The sequence below is a fragment of the Artemia sp. Qi Xiang Cuo genome, chromosome 6, assembly GCF_049724085.1.
Source record: "Artemia sp. Qi Xiang Cuo chromosome 6, ASM4972408v1, whole genome shotgun sequence".
In the NCBI taxonomy this organism is placed as follows: domain Eukaryota; kingdom Metazoa; phylum Arthropoda; class Branchiopoda; order Anostraca; family Artemiidae; genus Artemia; species Artemia sp. Qi Xiang Cuo.
In genome coordinates, this window is record NC_142799.1 from 68925061 (window position 1) to 68943522 (window position 18462).

An 18462-nucleotide genomic window follows, 5' to 3' on the forward strand; every position below is an offset into this window, starting at 1 on the left:
AGGCGTTTCTGTTCTTTTCTGGTTTTAATCTGCATTATGCACGCCTTGTTTGATGCATTTAAAGTATTAACGGTATTTTTTATCTTTCCATATCCTTTTACGATAGCTGGTATTTATCACACACCCAGAAAAAACAGCCCACGGAAAATAACCCCCACGGAAAATATCCCTGAGAAAAGACATGGGAAAATACCCCCTCCCTCCACCTAAAGATATGGTAAAAATGCTATTCAATTTACGCATAATAAAGCAATGTATATTTTTCTTAAACTCACCCCCCTTACTTTTCACGCGAAGAAACAGTTTGTTTTCACCTTACAATGATGACGATAGAATTGACGTATGGCCCCCTCCCCCTTTCGCCAATGTCCTAAATATATTGTTAGATCTTAATTTGAAAATAACGAGATTTCACCGGTTCTCCAAAATAGCACATTGCGTCTGCGCCTAATTATTACAATTGCCTCAAAGTGTTTTAATTTTGACGGAGAAACAGTTCCTTTTGACTTTGGCTGCTTCGTTCGTAAACACAGAGGGGAAAGGATGACAACTAATTATAGGCCTCGTGCCGGAGAGCCTTGTGTCAAAACCAGGGTCGGTTAATAACAACAGTGACGGAAGTCAATGATCGCTTTTAGCTAGGATATAGACACTTAAAATTTCATAAATTTAACTAAAGAAAATTATTTCTTTTTGCTAGAATTAAGGTCTTAAACAGAGGGGGAAGGAACGATGGGTTTTACGTAACGAAAAAAGAGCGTATTTTACAATTTTTATCGAGTATAAAAATCATTTAGGGACGTTTGTATAGGGGGGGGGTTTACCCGAATATAGTAGAGGGTGACCACGGAAAACAATTTTATTTTGAAAATAAAAAATGAAAACAGAACTTACATTGCTAATTGTGGCTGCCAAGGCTTCAAGTTCATCAATAATTTCATATGTTCTATCCATTGTGTCACAATACTTTCTGATAATTGAATGGGGGCACATGGAGGGCCTTTGGGGCACAGGGAGGGCCTTTGGGGGTCCGGAGGGACATTTGGGGACCGGTGCGCCGTTGGGGCACTGGGTGGGCCTTTGGGGGTCCGGTGGGACTTTGGGGGCCGGGTGGTGGTCCTTGGGGACCCCGTTGGTCCTTTGGGTGCTCGTGGGGCCTTTGGGGGGCCCGGGGTTGGCCTTTGGGGGTCTGGGTGGGCCTTTGGGGGCGCCGGTGGCCCTTTGGGAGCTTGGGGGGCCTTTGAGGGTCCGGGGGGGGGCAGTTGGGGGCCTGGGGGACATTTGGGGACCGGTGGAGGGCCTTTGGGAGCTTGGGGGGCTTTTGAGGACCGGGGGCTTCCTTCGGGGTTGGGGTAGGAGGATTGGAACCCTTTGGGGTTGGGTTAGAGGACCTCACAACACTGTTCAAATGAAACTTGTGTATTATAACGACCACAATCAAAACCTCTTCTAAAATCTCTTCAAAAATCTTCTTTTAAAATGTCTCTATCTGTTTCGCCGAAATAGTTCCATAACCTGTCTAAAACAGTTTCGCCCAAATAATCACTAAACATAAATTCAGCGTGTTCCTTTGTTATTGGCATCTCTGTGCTAACGCATTTCAAATTAATAAGAAACCTTTTCGCGCGCTAAAACAATTCATCGCTAAGATGTTTCTTGCCTAATTGTTTCCATGGCCTTTGGTTATTAATATCCTTTGGGACCAAAAGAGTTGTTCCCGAGGCAAAGACATTAATGATTTGGATCTATTTCTGGAGAAATGTTTCTAGGGCGAAAATTTTTAAAGTCTGACAGATGATGTCATTGATTGATTGATCTGTCAAGAAAGGGGAAATTAATTTGTTGTTTCTAAGGGGAATTATTGATTCACGATAGGTGAATTGAGGTCGACAGCACAGGTGTTCCAAATTCCGGGTTTTTGTTGTTGTAAGTGCACGCTCTCAGCGAATGTCACGTTCTTTGTTGTTGTTGTTGACACACTTTGATTACGCAATCAAGTTCTCGGAAATTCACTTCCCCCTAGAGTCCTAGATCAATAGCATTGTTCCCGTTAGAATTCAATGCACACGTGCAACCTTCGCCCCGGAGCTATTACACATAGAAACATCAAATAAATCGACCTTGGAAAAAGAGGTCATTGACCGATTACGCAATCATTCTCCCTAGGGAGGCTATGCCCTTATTTGGTGTACTGACAGCATTAAAAATGCCGACAGAACCACGTGGTTCTGTCCGCGCTGGTACCCCCTCCTCTACTCACTTTTTGTCAACTTAAACACTTTTCTATACCTAACACTTTCTATACAACAATAAAAAATACACACACGGGAACATGAACTAGCACAGTTGAACATTATGAATTTAAAGGTGGGTTCCCCCCTCCCCCCGGGGACCACGAGGCCGAAGGCCGGCAGGCCGCGGGCGGGACCCCCCCCCCACCCCCCTGGACGGCCGCGGGAAGGGTCCCCCCCCTCCCCCCGGGAGCGGTGGTGGAAAAAGAATAGTTGTCGTCACTGCTATGGGTTAGTGGATGGGTTAGTGGTGGTGATGGTTAGTGCTTGGGTCAGATTAGTTAATTTATGAAAGGTTGGGGTGGTGGTGGCTAGTCAGATTAGGTTAATTTATCCAGACCAAGTTGATTGCGATAGTCTATGTATTCTACTCGATCTGAAATACGGTAGTGGCTGTGGGGTAGGACAGTCACACCATTCTCGAGCACATAGACCTTGTCGGATATACATGAAATTGTATTCTTTTTCACTCTCACAGTATAATTTCTATACTGTAGAGAGCGAATTGCAAACACTTGTGCTCTCGGCACTAGGCTACTTTCTACACAGTCTCTGTACACGCTCATGTTAAAATTGCTCTTTACAAAATGTTTAGGCATCCCTTGACACGCCTTCTTGTCTTCCCCACTCTGTGTTTCCACGCACTAAACCTTGGGGCCCGGGAACACCCCCTTGGATACAAAATCACTCCCCGTCTCTGATTTTAATTTTAATAGTTGGTTGGGGGCTTGACGTTTCACCAGCTCGGGGTAGAGCGATGGATTCCAGTTGGTGAAATCCATCCGCGAGCTGATGTGCACCCCCTGTTGCAAATCACCCAATAAATCCAATTCAGCCCCATTTACCTTTAACAGCAGAGAATCTGTATCACCATAGTAAACTTGAACCTCCCCCTCCCGTGGCCATTGCACCTTGCACACATTGTAAAAGAACGACAACATGAGCTTTTTTGAAATTTTTAGTACTGAACTGCCGCCTGCAATATTCTTGTTCAGTACTACATTTCGCTTTCGCCTGTGTAGAAGAACCATGCCAGTCTCTATGCTCGTGAACGATGTAAAATTGGGGTCGGCAATAATTCGTGCACACTCTAGAGGGTCAGTCACGACGTCACAGCGAGATCTATTACGAACGCTTTCACACATTTTGCCAAACGCTGAATTTAGAATGAGCTTATACATTTCCGTCTCCACCTTTGAATGTGCCTTAGAGCGTTTATCGACAAAGGTGTTGATAAACTTTTTCAAGTAGGGTCGCTGAGTGAACTGCAGGACCCGGTGTATTTTAGTGATCTTTAAAACATTGCTCACCATCCAGTGCCAAAGCACATGGTGAAAAACGATATTATCTTTAGGGTCCAAATCAGTAATCAGTTTCTGTTTGGAGGGGGTCCAGTGCATCCCCATATCCTAGACCAATGAACAGATTGTAGGGGCTCAGAGAGTCCCTGCTCACCGGCCGAGTGATACAGGGAAAGACAAAATCTTTGACTGAGTCGTGAAGCGCCAGCGGAATGTGACCATCAACTTCAAAGAACCATCCTTGTGGCCCATTGTTCTCGACGGTGGTAATGTCGGGGAACTCACAAGGATTCTCAAGCCATTGATAGTTCCCACATGGCAAAGAGTAGTGTGACATTGCCGAGGGGTACAATGAGTTCATGTCCAAGAACACTGCATTTGACTTTGCACCGGAGCTTTGTCCGGTCGGATCGGTTGATAAGACGCGGTCCCAATGAAAAACATACCCACCCCTCAATGAACGCGCTACAAAAAGGTGCTGATCTACATCCGTGATTAGGCCTATTTCCTCCCTGCTAATTTTTAAAATTAAATCCATTACTAAATGGGGTGTAGAAAAATAGTAGCCTATATCTAACCCGAACTCTGAATAGATCTGGTCCGTATTTTTACAGATTATATCCAACAAAGTTAAAACGTCACTGTTCAAGTACAGTCTACAATAATCCAAAACATTTTTACAATCCACCTTGGACCACACATTCTTGGCAAACTCATAATCCTCGGCTGTGAATTCACTGTTGGTCAGTGAATTGTAAAAAGCTTCAATTGGAGGTAGTTTCTCCTCACTTAAGTGTGCGCCAGAACAGTAATAATCGTATGCATATATACCTTTGCAGGTCAACAAGTCATACATTTCACTGTCTGGAAAGTGCTGTTTATGCAATGGAAAGCTATCAAAATTGTCGCTTTTTTGCACTTGAATCAATTGACTCAATGCCTTGGGGAAAAAACTAAAGGAATCTAAAAACCTGATTTTATTCCAACACGTATGCCCATTATCCACTTCCTGCTATTTCAGCTCGAGAAGCAATAACTTTTCGGCTGATTTGGGAATAATGTTGTAGATAAATAAACTATTTACCCATGGACAATCTACTCCCCCTCCCTCCCTATGCATACGTGCCAGTGCCGGTCAAATAAATTTTAAGTCATAATTGGAGTTATGAATAAAAACAGGGATAAAAAACTGCTGGCTAACATTTAAATTACACGATTGATGCGCAACCCCTCTAAAATTACTCCCCCCCGAGGAAATTTTCTGCCATAAATGGTTATGATCCCTCACTGACCCCCGCCCCCCTCTTGTCTCGTTAGTCCCCTTATCCCCTTCCTCTGCCAACTTTCCCTTGCATTCCCCACCTATTTTTGATTTTTTATAGCGCGACAAACCTCCTCCGAAAGCACCATTGGATAATTCGTCTTTATTAAACGAAAAATAGCACCATTAGCCGTGCCAATCATTTTATTCAATGCCTTGTTCATGCACTCGTCCCGCTCATCCAATGTTTCAACTCTTTCTAACAACTGCATGGTGTTAGAACTGTCTCTTTGCGCGTGGGCGTAGGACACTGCAATGGCCAGATGTTCTTTGACTCGGTTTGGATTTTGGGGGTCATTCACCTCCACCAACTTAGCTTCACAGTCCAAAGATATTTTTTTGCATTGGAAGAGGGTGTTCTGAAAATTTTTGAAACGTAAAATAGCCCTATCCCCTGAAACCGTTTCCACTGTCTGGTAGCCGTGGCGGCTACAATGCTTCATATGATCCCGTAGTTTTATATCACTACGGAATCTAGAGAGGCACGTCGGACAGTAGAAACATTCCCCCCTATGCTTACCACCCCCCAGAACTCTACTAATGTCAGTGATAGGGTTAAAATGACCGATTATGTTCGGTTGACTTGGTGGCGTGTAAAGCAACCATATCCCAGTGTTTAACCAAATCAACTGAGGGACCCCTTACGGGGAAGACCACCCCCTTCTTTTTTAAACGAGTCCCATCTTCAAATTCTGTTTCGTACTGTACCACAGTAACGCCGATATTTAAGTGGACATTAGCCCTTTCAAAAATATCAATAGATCTTAGCGTTACTGGGTATTTTCCCTCTAAGCATGAAAAATCTACAATGGGAAAACTGGACCCCTCCTTCCCATGCACAGCCCAGTTGTCTAAATTCTTCTTACTAGCGTCCCGAGCTAGAGGCTCGAATGGTGATATGAGGAAAGCACATCGGAAACACATATGACCTGTTTCAAAACAGATCCGCTGGACACCTTTACAACCCGATAGATCAGGATTATATTTTAGTTCTACTGCCCTCCCTCCCCCCTGTCCCCCGCTTTTAAAAAAATATGTCTTTAATTTAAATATATTTAAGCATAAATTTTCAAAAAAAATAAATATAGAGCCACAACTGTTTTAATTAAAGTTCTCGAGATGCGTTATAATTTGATCGACCCAATCCATGAAAACTCCCTGAAAATTTTCCAAATTTAAATAAACCACACGCATCTCAGAATTTATAAAATGACAATAAACATCGCATTTTCCCTCATTTAAATAGAAAACTTTTGAAACAACGGCAACCTTAATTGACTCCCTACCCCCTCACAATTGAATTTGATTTTCCAGACGTGCACGAATTTTGTCTACATAGGTATACACAATTTCTACAGGGTCATAAACAAATTTTCCCCCCATTAGTGTATTAAAGGGATCACCAAACGTTGCAGTGAAAACAACTATATTATTTAAAATTCTGTTGGACAGCTGAAAGTCTGGGAGAGTTGTACCCTCCTCTCCCTCTTGTATATTACCCCCTCCCCCAAGTTGTTCAATAATAGGGCTATGGGAAGGCGCTTCATTCGATTGAAGTGGGGAAATGTTAATGTAATCTGAGAGGGAAGAGTTTCCCCTCAATCCACCGAGAAGATCATCCAAAAGCTGCATAGTATTTGGACTTAGCAATGTTAAGTCTGAATCTGAATTATCTACATTACCCTGCTCAGCTGTGCTATTATCTACATTTAAAAAATCACCTAAAAAGTCGTCAATATTATCTGGAATTTGATGTAAATCATCCCATAGTGAATTGTTGGGGGACTCCACGTGTGCCTCCTCTTCTTCCCCTTCTTCACTGGATGGCGAGTATGGAACCAGGACAACCTATAAATGAAAAAAATAGCTTATTTTCAAACTTTTCAAATCATCCCTAATGCTTTTAAAGTTTGGATTATTATTGCTTAATAACATTTGGTTAATTCAACTGAAGATAATCTAAGATCTGTCATATAAGGCAACAGTTTGGTCGTTTATTTTCAAAGTGTTAAAAATTTTTTTTTTTTCGGCGCTCCCCCCCAGCGCCCCCCCCCTAACCTTGCCCCATAGCACTCCCCGGACCACCCGTGGCACTTTTCGGAGCCACAGTGCATCCCGGGGGGATGTCTCGGGCCCCACATCGCTTCCCGCGATACGTATCTAGCCCGTGGCACAGCTCGGGAGCTCGTCCCAGAAAGGTGTTACATCCCCCCGGCACTGCACTCCCATTGCCCCTCCCGTCTTTCCCGGAACCCTCGGCGCATTAAAAGCTCTGGGTATGGAACTACAGCAACAAAAAACCGGCGTGTTAGTTAGCCGAGGGAGGTTCGAATACTCCCCGTACAGGTTGTCTATGACTCCAAATGAGCCTAGATTATTTTTAATCTAGTGTCTGTTCTGTTTCCAAGCATATTCTCTGGGAAACAGTACAATTAAATTCGAGAACCGTTAATTCTTATTCAGGAATGTCTCCATCACTAAAATATTGGCAAGGCTTTGTAAGATTGAGAGCTATTTTAAAATATCCTTGCGCAAATTACGGGATCCGTATGTGACAAATAGATAAATGTGAATAATCTCACTCAGTTCCTTCTCTTGAAACTTTGTGATAATCAATTGTGAAAAATAGGGGATTTTGAGTTTCAAATGGTGAGCATTAATTGAAATTACCCATGAAAAATATTCGCTTATGAGATAACGTTGAAGAGATAGGGGGGAATGCATAGAAAATAGCAAAGATTAGAAAAAATAGCATTTTGAGTTTCAAAGGCAGTGATTATTAATAGAAATTACCTAAAAATATTCGCTTATGAGATATTGAAGCGATAGCAAAGATTAGAAAAGAGCGGTTTCTTTGCAAAAAATTACATTTAGATATCTCCGAGGGAGGGGGAGCAGAGAAAAGAGTGGTTTCATTGGAAAAAATTATATATAGATATCTCCGAGGGAGGGGGTGCAGAGAAAAGAGTGGTTTCATTGTAAAAAATTACATTTAGATATCTCCGAGGGAGATAAATTTAAAACAATGGTTGGGGGTGAGGGGTTAATATATCACAGAGATAACTGTATATTGGGATTGAAAAGGACTAAAAATGAATAAATAAACAAGTAGGAAAAAAACGCATACATTTTTATATCAAGGCTGCACTCGGGCACCCGAAGGACCAGGTAGTGTATTCTGGTGGGCCACTTCATGACCTTGCATAAGTGGGGCAGCTCTTGAAGGCCCAGGCACTGTATGATGGAAGGTGGACGGGCCGGCGGCATTACATTCTTGTACAGATGATTGCACTTGTTTTGGAGGCTTCGGCCAGCTACCATATTGCCGGACAGTAGCCTTCGCAGGGCCCGCATTATTAACCCTCGCTTTCTTGGAAGGAGGGGGCACGCATTCATCATAATTGGCCTTGAAAAGAAGAGAAAAAATTAGTATCTAAATAATTTGCCCCTTTTTTTTACAGAAAGAAAGTTAGTATCATCATCCATATAATTTTGTATAGAAAAGGCATTTATCACTAAGAAAGCACAACTTAAAAAAAATTGCGTGAAATATACTAATTGCATCCTTTTTTGAATCTGAGAATTACGGCTCACTGAGCCCTTCAACAGCCTGCCTATATAAATTCGCCTAGTTTCATATTTTTAGGTGTTTCTGTTCTTTTCTGGTTTTAATCTGCATTGTGCACGCCTTGTTTGATGCATTTAAAGTATTAACGGTATTTTTTATCTTTCCATATCCTTTTACGATAGCTGGTATTTATCACACACCCAGGAAAAACAGCCCACGGAAAATAACCCCCACGGAAAATATCCCTGAGAAAATACAGGGGAAAATACCCCCTCCCTCCACCGAAAGATATGGTAAAAATGCTATTCAATTTACGCATAATAAAGCAATGTATCTTTTTCTTAAACTCACCCCCTTAATTTTCACGCGAAGAAGCATTTTGTTTTCACCTTACAATGGAGGTGTTAGACTTGAGGCATGGCCCCCCCCCCCCCTTTCACCAATGTCCTAAAAATATTGTTAGGCATTAATTTTGGAAATAACTCATTTCCATGCTTCCATACCACATAGAATTACGCAAAGCCTGTAAGCACACAAGGTTAATTAACAATAATGTCTCTTTTCACGCGAAACTAACTTTCTCAGAGAAACCCTTTGGTTAAGCCGCTATCCAAATTCTTATATATTGACCAAAGCCGGATGTGCTTTAAAATGGTGTTAGTAATTATCGGCTAATTAATCGTTAAGAGAAATCTACAAGTCAATCCATGTCAGAAAGTATAGTAAGGGATTGACAGAAAGATGACAGCTTAATTTATATCATATACTGAATGTATCACAATAAGACTTATGTTCGTACACCTATGAGGACGGACGGAGGTGGTTTACGTAACGAAAAAAGAGAATATTTTACACTTTTTATCGAGTATAAACATCATATAGGGACGTTTGTATAGGGGGGGGGGGGGTTTACCCGAATATAGTAGAGGGTGACCACGGAAAACAATTTTATTTTGAAAATAAAAAATGAAAACAGAACTTACATTGCTAATTGTGGCTGCCAAGGCTTCAAGTTCATCAATAATTTCATATTTTCTATCCATTGTGTCACAATACTTTCTGATAATTTAATCACATTGCATGCCCGTTATATACGAAATCTCAAGGGCGAATTTTTTATGAAACGGGGAAACCATATTTAAGTAGGCCACTGATTGGCTGAGAGGGAAGACGGATCCGACTCACTGATTGGCTGAGAAGAAAACACGTGATCTAACTGTTCCCGGGACAGTCATAACATATGGCTAATTCCTGTTTTTTCATTCTCACTGAGAAAACCATATAACAGACATGAATTGCTGTTGACATCCATAAATGTGACAAAGTTCCTGTTTTTCGAATTCTCACTGACAAAAACCATAAAACATCCATAATTTGATGTTGACATCCGAGAAAAACATCAAATAAATCGAACAACACACATAACCATCCATGAAAACAACCATAAATGTGACAAAATTCATGGTTTTTCAAGTGAGAAAATTCCTGTTTTTTTATTCTCACTGAGAAAACAATAAACCACGTGGTGGGGTCACGACTCAATAAGGCATCTCTACTTTTATCTTCCTATTCTTCCAGACTTTATTTAACCGTGAAAAATCACTCTGAGCCTTCGCTATTCTACTTTTAACATCTTCACTGCTCTCACCATCTTTACTAATAATACTACTAAAATAAGTGAAGCTGCCCACCTGATCAATCTTTTCGTTACCCAATGTCACCTTTTCATCTCCTCTTATTCCTAGCCTTAGTTACTTAGACTTCCTAACATTAATCTTCAAACCAATTCTAGCACCCTGAACTCGCAAAATCTCTAAAAAATCATTCATTTGGCTCACACTGTCATCTAGGATGCTTAAATCATCATCATAATCTAAAGCAAGGAGACTTTTCCCTCTGCATTTTATTCCGTGGCCTCCCATTGCCTTTCCTGTGCTCCTTAAAAGAAAATCCATCAAAGTAATCCATATAAAGGGGGATAGAACACAGCCCTGCTTAACTCCTGATTTAATACAAAACCAGCTGCTAACCTCATTTCCTACCTTAGCCACAGCATTGTTATTCTCGTACATAGAACCAATACCTTTAATGTATTTATCTGGTATACCATATCACGATAAGACCTGTGTTAAATTTCCTCTAACAAAAGAACCAAACGCTTGCGCATAGTCTATAAAACTGAGGACCAAAGATGCTTGACAACTCAAGCAATTGTAAATTATTAGCCTAGGAGTGAAAATTTGGTTGACACATTCTCTATCTTTTCTAAAACCGCACTGTTCTTCTCTTTAAACGTTTTCTACGGCATCTCTCAGTCTAAAAAGTATCATATTACTAAGTAATTTGCTACCAACAGAGACCAGACTAATTACACGATAATTACCACACTCACTTTTATCACCTTTTTTATTAAGTGGTTTAATTAAGGTTTTTCTAAAATCGTTAGTGACTTCGCCTTTTTCAAAAATCATATTCATAATCTTCAATAGCTTATTTCTAACCTCAGAGCCACCATATTTAAGAAACTCATTAACCACGCTATCAGCACCTGGAGCCTTATTATTCTTTAATCCTTTTAGTACTGTTACTAATTCCTCCTCACAAAACAAATCTTCCTTCACATCCAAGGTATCACAAACTTTTTCATTTTCCTCTATATTTTTTCCTGCAACTCTATATCGGTTAAGCAAGTTCTCAAAAGGTTCGGCCCATCTCGCTTTAGTTTTTCCCTTATCGCTAATTGCGACCCCATTCCTATCTTTAACTGGGACAAGTCCGGATTGACGACTCCCTCTCAATTTGTTAACGTGCCAGTACAATATTTTACTATTATGCCGTCGAGCTGCATCTTCCAGATCCTCGGCAATTTTATCCATGACCTCCACTTCACACCTCCTTAGTTCATAATTTAGTACTTTCTCCACTTTCTTTGCATTTCTGTTATTTTCATATGATCTGTCACTCGAATAATTCTTCTACAGGCCCCTTCTCCTTTCTATTAAACATAAAGCATTTTCACAAATACTCTTAGCTGTAGTTCTACCTTTCTGCCCTAATACACACTCTGCAACTTCACAAACTATTTTTCTAAAATTATTCCAACCATCTTCCACATTATCAAATTTTAGACTCTGAAATTTAGTATTCAACTGTTCCTGGAAAGTTCCTCTCAGATTATCATCCTTGAGTCTACCAGCATCATAACTTCCCGTGAGGTATCTACCCTTCATAAATTCCCGCTTTAAATTAACTCTAGACACTACTAGTTGGATATCTTTACTTTTAACATCAATAACAGTACTCCTATACAGCCTAGTATCTTGTGTTGATCCTGCCAGTCTTCTGTTTACTATAACATAATCAATAAGGTTTGCTGTCTTACCATCACGTGAATACCATGTTAACTTACGAGCCATTTTATGACCAAACACCGTATTGGTTATAGCTAGATTGTTATACCTACAAAATTGCAAAAGTCTGTATCCATCTCTGTTTTCTTTTCCCGCACCAAATTTACCTAGGCTGTGATACCATCTATCCCTATTTCTACCAACCGGGGCGTTAAAATCTCCCAGTAATAACATCATTAGTTAAAAAAAAGTTTGGAAGAATAGGAAGATAAGTCTACAAACCAAGATTAGAATATTAGAAGCTACAGTGATGATAGTGGTCAAATATGGCTCTGAAGCTTGGGCGCTCCGAAAAGTGGATGAAGATTTGTTAGATGTTTTCAGGAGAAATTGCTTAAGGATTGTTCTGGGTACCCGGCTGACTGAACGTATTTCAAACAGTAGGCTGTATGAAAAATGTGGTTGAATACCGCTTTCTAGGGCTATAATGAAAGAAAGATTGGGGTGGCTAGGGCACGTTGTGCGGATGAAGGATGACAGATTGACGAAGATTGTCCTTTTCGGCCAACCGTCTAGGGCTAAACGGAAAGCAGGTCGTCCTCGTCTGGGGTGGAAGGACGTCATAAAGAAAGGTTTAAAGGAAATGGGAATTTCGTGGGAGGGTGTAAAAAGGGAGGCTTTGAATAGCTTGGGATGGAGGAGCGTGCGTAGGTGTGTTGGTCTCAGGCTACTTGGTGCTGCGGTGAGTTGTTAGTAGTGGTAGTAGTAATAGAAAAATATATCAATCTACTTATTTTAACCGGGAAAAAATATTTCAACTTTCTCACAATCCCTACATTCCGAGCAATTTTAGATGACATACATTGTATGTACTTTGAGAAACTAAGAGTCTCATCCACTTATAAATACGATAAATATAGAAAGGGGTATATGGGAATAGGAATTAATCTATCAGATTTCTTTATTTAGACTAGGCCTGATTAAGAGTGATGCAGGTTCATACCTTCCTTCTTATGGCAGAAAAATGCTCAGAAATTTATTTTAAAGCTTCATTTAACTAACTAATTTGCTTCGTACAATGATGTGTAAGTGCACGCAATCTATTATAAAGGTCATATGTCTCAAAGAGTACATTTTAAGGCCAAAATATCCAAACTGTCTTTGAGCTTTAAGATAAATATAGGAGAGCTTCTGTGGTAAGGGGTAGTAGAAATTGATATCTAATCCGTCTTGATTTTCGAGAACTTTTATAATCTAGACCTTTATCCTTGGTGCTAGGGAGGAGGATGATAGTGCGTTCAGGGGCCACCGCTGGTACCAGTGCAAGCTCTCTAGTGTGTTAGTGTACGCGACACAACACCACCACTAATGCCACTAGTGTAAGGTAACATGGCGGTGACGGCTCACAGGTTGTATGAGTTCTACCCCACTGGTATTTGTGCTTTAGGCTTGCCACAGCTATAACCATTACGGGTACGACAAATGTACTCTCTGTTGGCGTAAGGGCCATGGGATTGGGCCTACAATATCAAGAACGAAACTCTCCTTCCAAAAATCTTGTTTTCCCTCAGGAACAATATCCTAAAAACAATATAAGAGCCCCTTCCTATATCCCAAAACTCTCTCTCTCTTCCTGGAGAGCCTTTCACATAGTTGATAAATGTTATAAGAAAGACCTGTGCAAAAAAGGTGAAAACGATCTTACTTTTTCTCTACTTGGTTCACATTCACAAAAGTAATTTGACTTAAAAAAATAAACTTCTCTTCTCCTCTTCTCTCTGTGACAAAACCACACACACGGAGCTCAAGGAGGCCCGGCCAATCATAAGCACCAAGTGGTAGACTAGAAACACCCGCTATTTCCGATAAATGAGCCAGCTCTCCTGTTCTACATCATCAGTGTCTAGTCTTTAAAAACTGATTCTCGATCAGCCGAGGAGTCATCACCAGACGGTCTAATTTTACCTGAATTTAATTGGTAGGACTGCGAAAAATTTACCAAGGAAAGACCAAGCAAAAAATTACATGGTATCTTAGAGTTAGCGGGGAGGGGTGAGGCAGAGATTCCCAAAGTGGTAATAAATTTGATTTGCAAAAACAAGGACATTTATATGACAATTAGGGCCAGGGGCCCAAACACATGGCTACTGTCAGAGAGAAGAAAATCGTAAGGTGGGGTTTCAAGACCCTCGCCAGAAAATTTCTTTGGAAGGCGGTGGGTTGGCGTCTTCCACCAAGATTTAAAAAAAAAGAAACAAACGCCCCTTAAAGGTACTTCAGACAGCAAACCTTCTAATGTATGACTAGTGGACGATATCTTATACTTTTTGGGTGAACAGGGTTTGACGACTTATGAAAACTTTTTTTTTTACTTAAACTATTGTTTGCTTATTTTAAACAAAGAGTTCTGTCAATTCTAAATTTCATAGGTTTTGGCTTAGAGTTTGACTCCACATTATTTAAATCACATTTAGAAAAAGACTCCATGTTAAGTAAACTAAATGAAAAAAAGACAAGCACCTTAATTGTGTTTCAGACAGAAAAACCATCTGATGTATTTTCCTTCTTTTCCTCTTTTCTTATGTATTTTCCTTCTGTATAAATCCTTCTTTTAAATCATTATTTTTAGTTGTCATACTTACTTTTCGGCTGCCATTTTTCCGTGTGGGGGGAATTTTCAGCGGGGGGGGAGGAATTTTCCACGGTGGAGATTTTACCAAAGGAATTTTCTAGGAGAAGTTTGCGCGAGGCAATTTTACGAGGGAGTTTTTCGTCGGGGTAATGCGCATAGCACTCTCGTTCTATACGCATTCTGTGCCTTCACATTTTAGACCAGACTAATTTTTGATCATACCAGAGACTTGAGCTAATTTAAGCCTTAGTGTTTAAAGCCCAGGAATGTTCCGATTGAATTAACTCACCAGATTTCCTATTTAGGAGAATTAGCTTAGCTCTAGATGGAGTTCAGTTCTAAATACTTTTTATGACACTGTGTGCAGAAAATAGTATTTGGGCACTGTCCTCGCTTCGTTTGCATGGTAGTAGCGTCATTTTGTTACAAAATAAAAGGGGGGCTAAGCATCCTTTTTATAAAAAGAAAAAACACTGATGTCTGACAAAAGTTTTGTTGTCTTTAAATTTTGCTGACAATTTTTGAACTCCATTTCAACGTTTGGTCTGTATTTCTGTATATTCGTACATCCTGTATTACTTTCAGATTGCAGAGAGAGACAATCCTAAATTCGAAGAGCTGTTTGCAGCTTTTGACAATGTACGGACAGCAGGATCAAAAGTCACCCTACTTGATGCTCAATTCATTCTCTGTGACATGCTGCCACCTGAGGTTTCTATGTTCTACAGATACAAAGGATCCCTAACAACTTATCCATTTAGTGAAGTTGTTGACTGGATTGTAATGTCAGATAAAATATCATTATCATTACGACAGGTATAACCTTCTTATCCAATAGCACTGTGTCATTCAATTAACAGAATTTACAAATTCTCCAGGTCTTAAATAATACCTTTACAAGAGATGTCCTGTATGATGCTAACTTGTGACGCTACTGTGTTATTATCCCAGCTTTATAACTGAACCGTTGAAAAGCCAAATTGGTCGAGTACTCTATATTTGGCACGAACCCAGGGGGGGCGGGGGTCTCCGGGCCCGCCCCCCAAATCTCACGACATTTTTTCCCCATAATTTTCTGATACTTCTCACAGAATATGGGATTTGAAGGATTACCCCCCCCCCCCGAAACAAATTTAAAGCAGGTGGTATTTCTTCTGATGAGCCCTAATGCAAGGTACTACTTGAAAATATTTCGCTTCATTTAAGGTGCTTTTGCTTGTAAATTTACAACGACTTACATTTATTGATGACGACTTTACATGGATTTGGACAATTCGGTTTGGTTGATGCAACCATCAGGTTTGGTCCTAGGTAATTGGATAGATGAGCAAGGTTAAAACCTCGTTCAAATGCACATTTATCTCAATTATTGGATTAGGATGACATTCCTTTTCTTCTTCTTCTCTCTCTCTCTCCTTTTTTTTCTTTTTTTTCCTTTTCTCTTGCCAAGTAATTACCTCTAAAACATTATATATATATATATATATATATATATATATATATATATATATATATATATATATATATATATATATATATATATATATATATATATATATATATATATATATATATATATATATATGGTGAAAATCTGAAATAAGTATATTAAACAAATACTTAGGACTAATACCATGCGACTATGTGTTTGTTGACCAGTCAGCTCTGTTAGTTTAATGCAAGGTTTGATGATCATAGGTTAGGTTATAGATTTTAGAAATGGGTTTGAAATTAGGTTAAAATCTCCTAAGTATAAATCTCAGAAATGCTTAACCTTCACCATTAGTGCACGGCGAATATCAACAAACATATAGTCGCTTGGTGTATACAATGTCCGCCATAAATTAAAGTACTTTAATATTTGAATAAATATTCTACAAATCAGTGATCATCATTATTATTTTATTTTTATCAAATCTAAAGCATTATTATTAGCATTATCAGCATAAAAGGTTTTATCAAATCATATTATATACAAAGAAACTGTATTCCTCAGCAATGACTGGGATAATCGACTTGAATCTTCCTGGATATGATACTTTGGTAATAGACTTCAAATTTACGTCAAGAAAGTTGGAGAGAGCGAGCATCCAGGGAGAAGGATTTTTAGATTTTGCACTTCTTACCCAGTGGAAGATCCACTGAGTAAGGGGCACGAGGGGGCACGGATCCCCCTACCCCCTAACGTAGTCTAAAGTAGTGTAGTTTACTTATTCACGCCGGATTGCGTCAATTAAACTTGCTCCTAACGCAAGGGTATCGGATCAACCTATTTTGTGCCCCCCCCTAGAAAAAATATGGATCCACCCCTGTTATTACCTGGATTCAAGCTTAACTTTCAATAGAGGATAACCTATCATAGAAGATACTTAAGCGCAATCAGAAAAATTCTAAGGTGGGGCAAAATATTTTTTTTGCAATCTGTAATGGCCATATGTGAGGGCCAAAGGCCTAGGGGAGACGATGGAGACAATTGAAAGCGAAAGAAACCATTTTTTTCTTTTTAAACAGCCATCAAAGCGGGCTATATGTTTTTTAGCTTATTTTTTTTTAGTTTTACGCATAAAGGGGCTGCTTCTCCCTCATCTCCCTAATCAAAATGATGCATTTTGCTAATATTTGAGCTTATGTCTCAGTCCCTTAGTAAATGAATGCTACGGCACGAAAAATTGTAAGAAATAATTCACTTGCTTCGAGATTGAAAGGGCTCGTTAGTTATTGCTTTCAACAATAAGTATTTTTTCGTGAAAAACTTGAAATGTTCATATTTATCGCACCCTATAACACTTTCAAAAATAACTTGTCAAGCTTTTACACTAGGAGCTAGAGGCTAGGGAAGGAAGTAGTGACTCTCAAATATAAAACAGTTTCATTTCTTTTTAAGATTTCTATTCGACCTTGGCTTTCAGTTGAGAAGTGCTGGTTTTGTACTCAATACATGGATATGCCAGTCTTTATTTCAAAAACTATTTGTAAGGTAACAATGTCGTTAGCTGAAATTGGAATAATTAGCTGCAAATTCCCTTCTGAACAATTTGATCTTAGTAGGGTGTTTTCTGCTTAAACAAAAGCAAACAAGGATTATTGCTCGAGAATGTTTGATTCGTGTAGAGATAGCTCTTTGAAGACTTGGAAAGTTATTCTGTCGATAATTGGAGGAAGTGACAAGGAGCCATGTGGATGTAAACAATACCAGGTAGATTTTAATGAAAATCAGGCCGATCTTTTTTCTAATTATGGTAGTGAAATTATACAGTTAGTAACAATACATAAAAATGAAAGGTAGTTTCACCTGTTTAATGGGCCAGCTAGTAAAACAATATGGCTGTAAAAGACGAATAACAGTAAAGTATTAACAATAATTTCTGGAATGAAGAATAAGTCTACTGGATTAGATTTTTATCCTTCCACTTCTAAAAATAGATTCTTCCTGTTATTAAGAATCAACTTTTCAAACATTTTGGTAGGTGTTTTAAAGATGGAATCTTCCCTGAACTGTTTAAAACTGCAAAAATAGTACCAATTTTTAAGTCAGGTGACCGAGAAGATCCTAGCAACTATAGGCCAATATCACTGCTTCCGATTATAGCTAGAATAATGGAGGAGATTATGCCTAAGGATTAAGATATTTCTAGAGAAAAAATAACTTTTCTTTAAGAACGAATTTGGTTTCAGAAAGACAAATTCTACAGAGCATGAAGTTCGGTTTTTTACAAGGTTGGTTATTGATGGACTTGATAAATCTTATAAGGTCATAACTGTATTTTTAGATATTTTAAAAGCGTTCGATTCTGTGGACCACGAAATTCTATTGTGTAAATTAGATAATGCCGGTATAAGAGGAAGAGCTCTGAATCTGTTGAAGTCTTACCTAAGTGATAGAAAATTATATTCGGATAATGAAAAACAAGCTACATGTGAATATGATGTCAAGCCTGGAGTCCCACAGGGATCTCCCCTTGGTCCACTATTATTTGCTGTATATATTAATGATCTATG

General features: G+C 39.4%; 1 protein-coding gene across 1 annotated transcript in view; it reads left to right on the forward strand.

Moving 5' to 3' along the window:
- Nucleotides 1-18462, forward strand: part of LOC148951550 (carbonic anhydrase 1-like) — a 75336-nt gene that overhangs the window by 40830 nt on the left and 16044 nt on the right. Inside the window, exon 5 of the mRNA XM_089091106.1 lies at nucleotides 15049-15279. Within this exon, the coding sequence (XP_088947232.1) occupies nucleotides 15049-15279 (231 nt within the window). The remainder of the gene's footprint in view (nucleotides 1-15048; nucleotides 15280-18462) is intronic.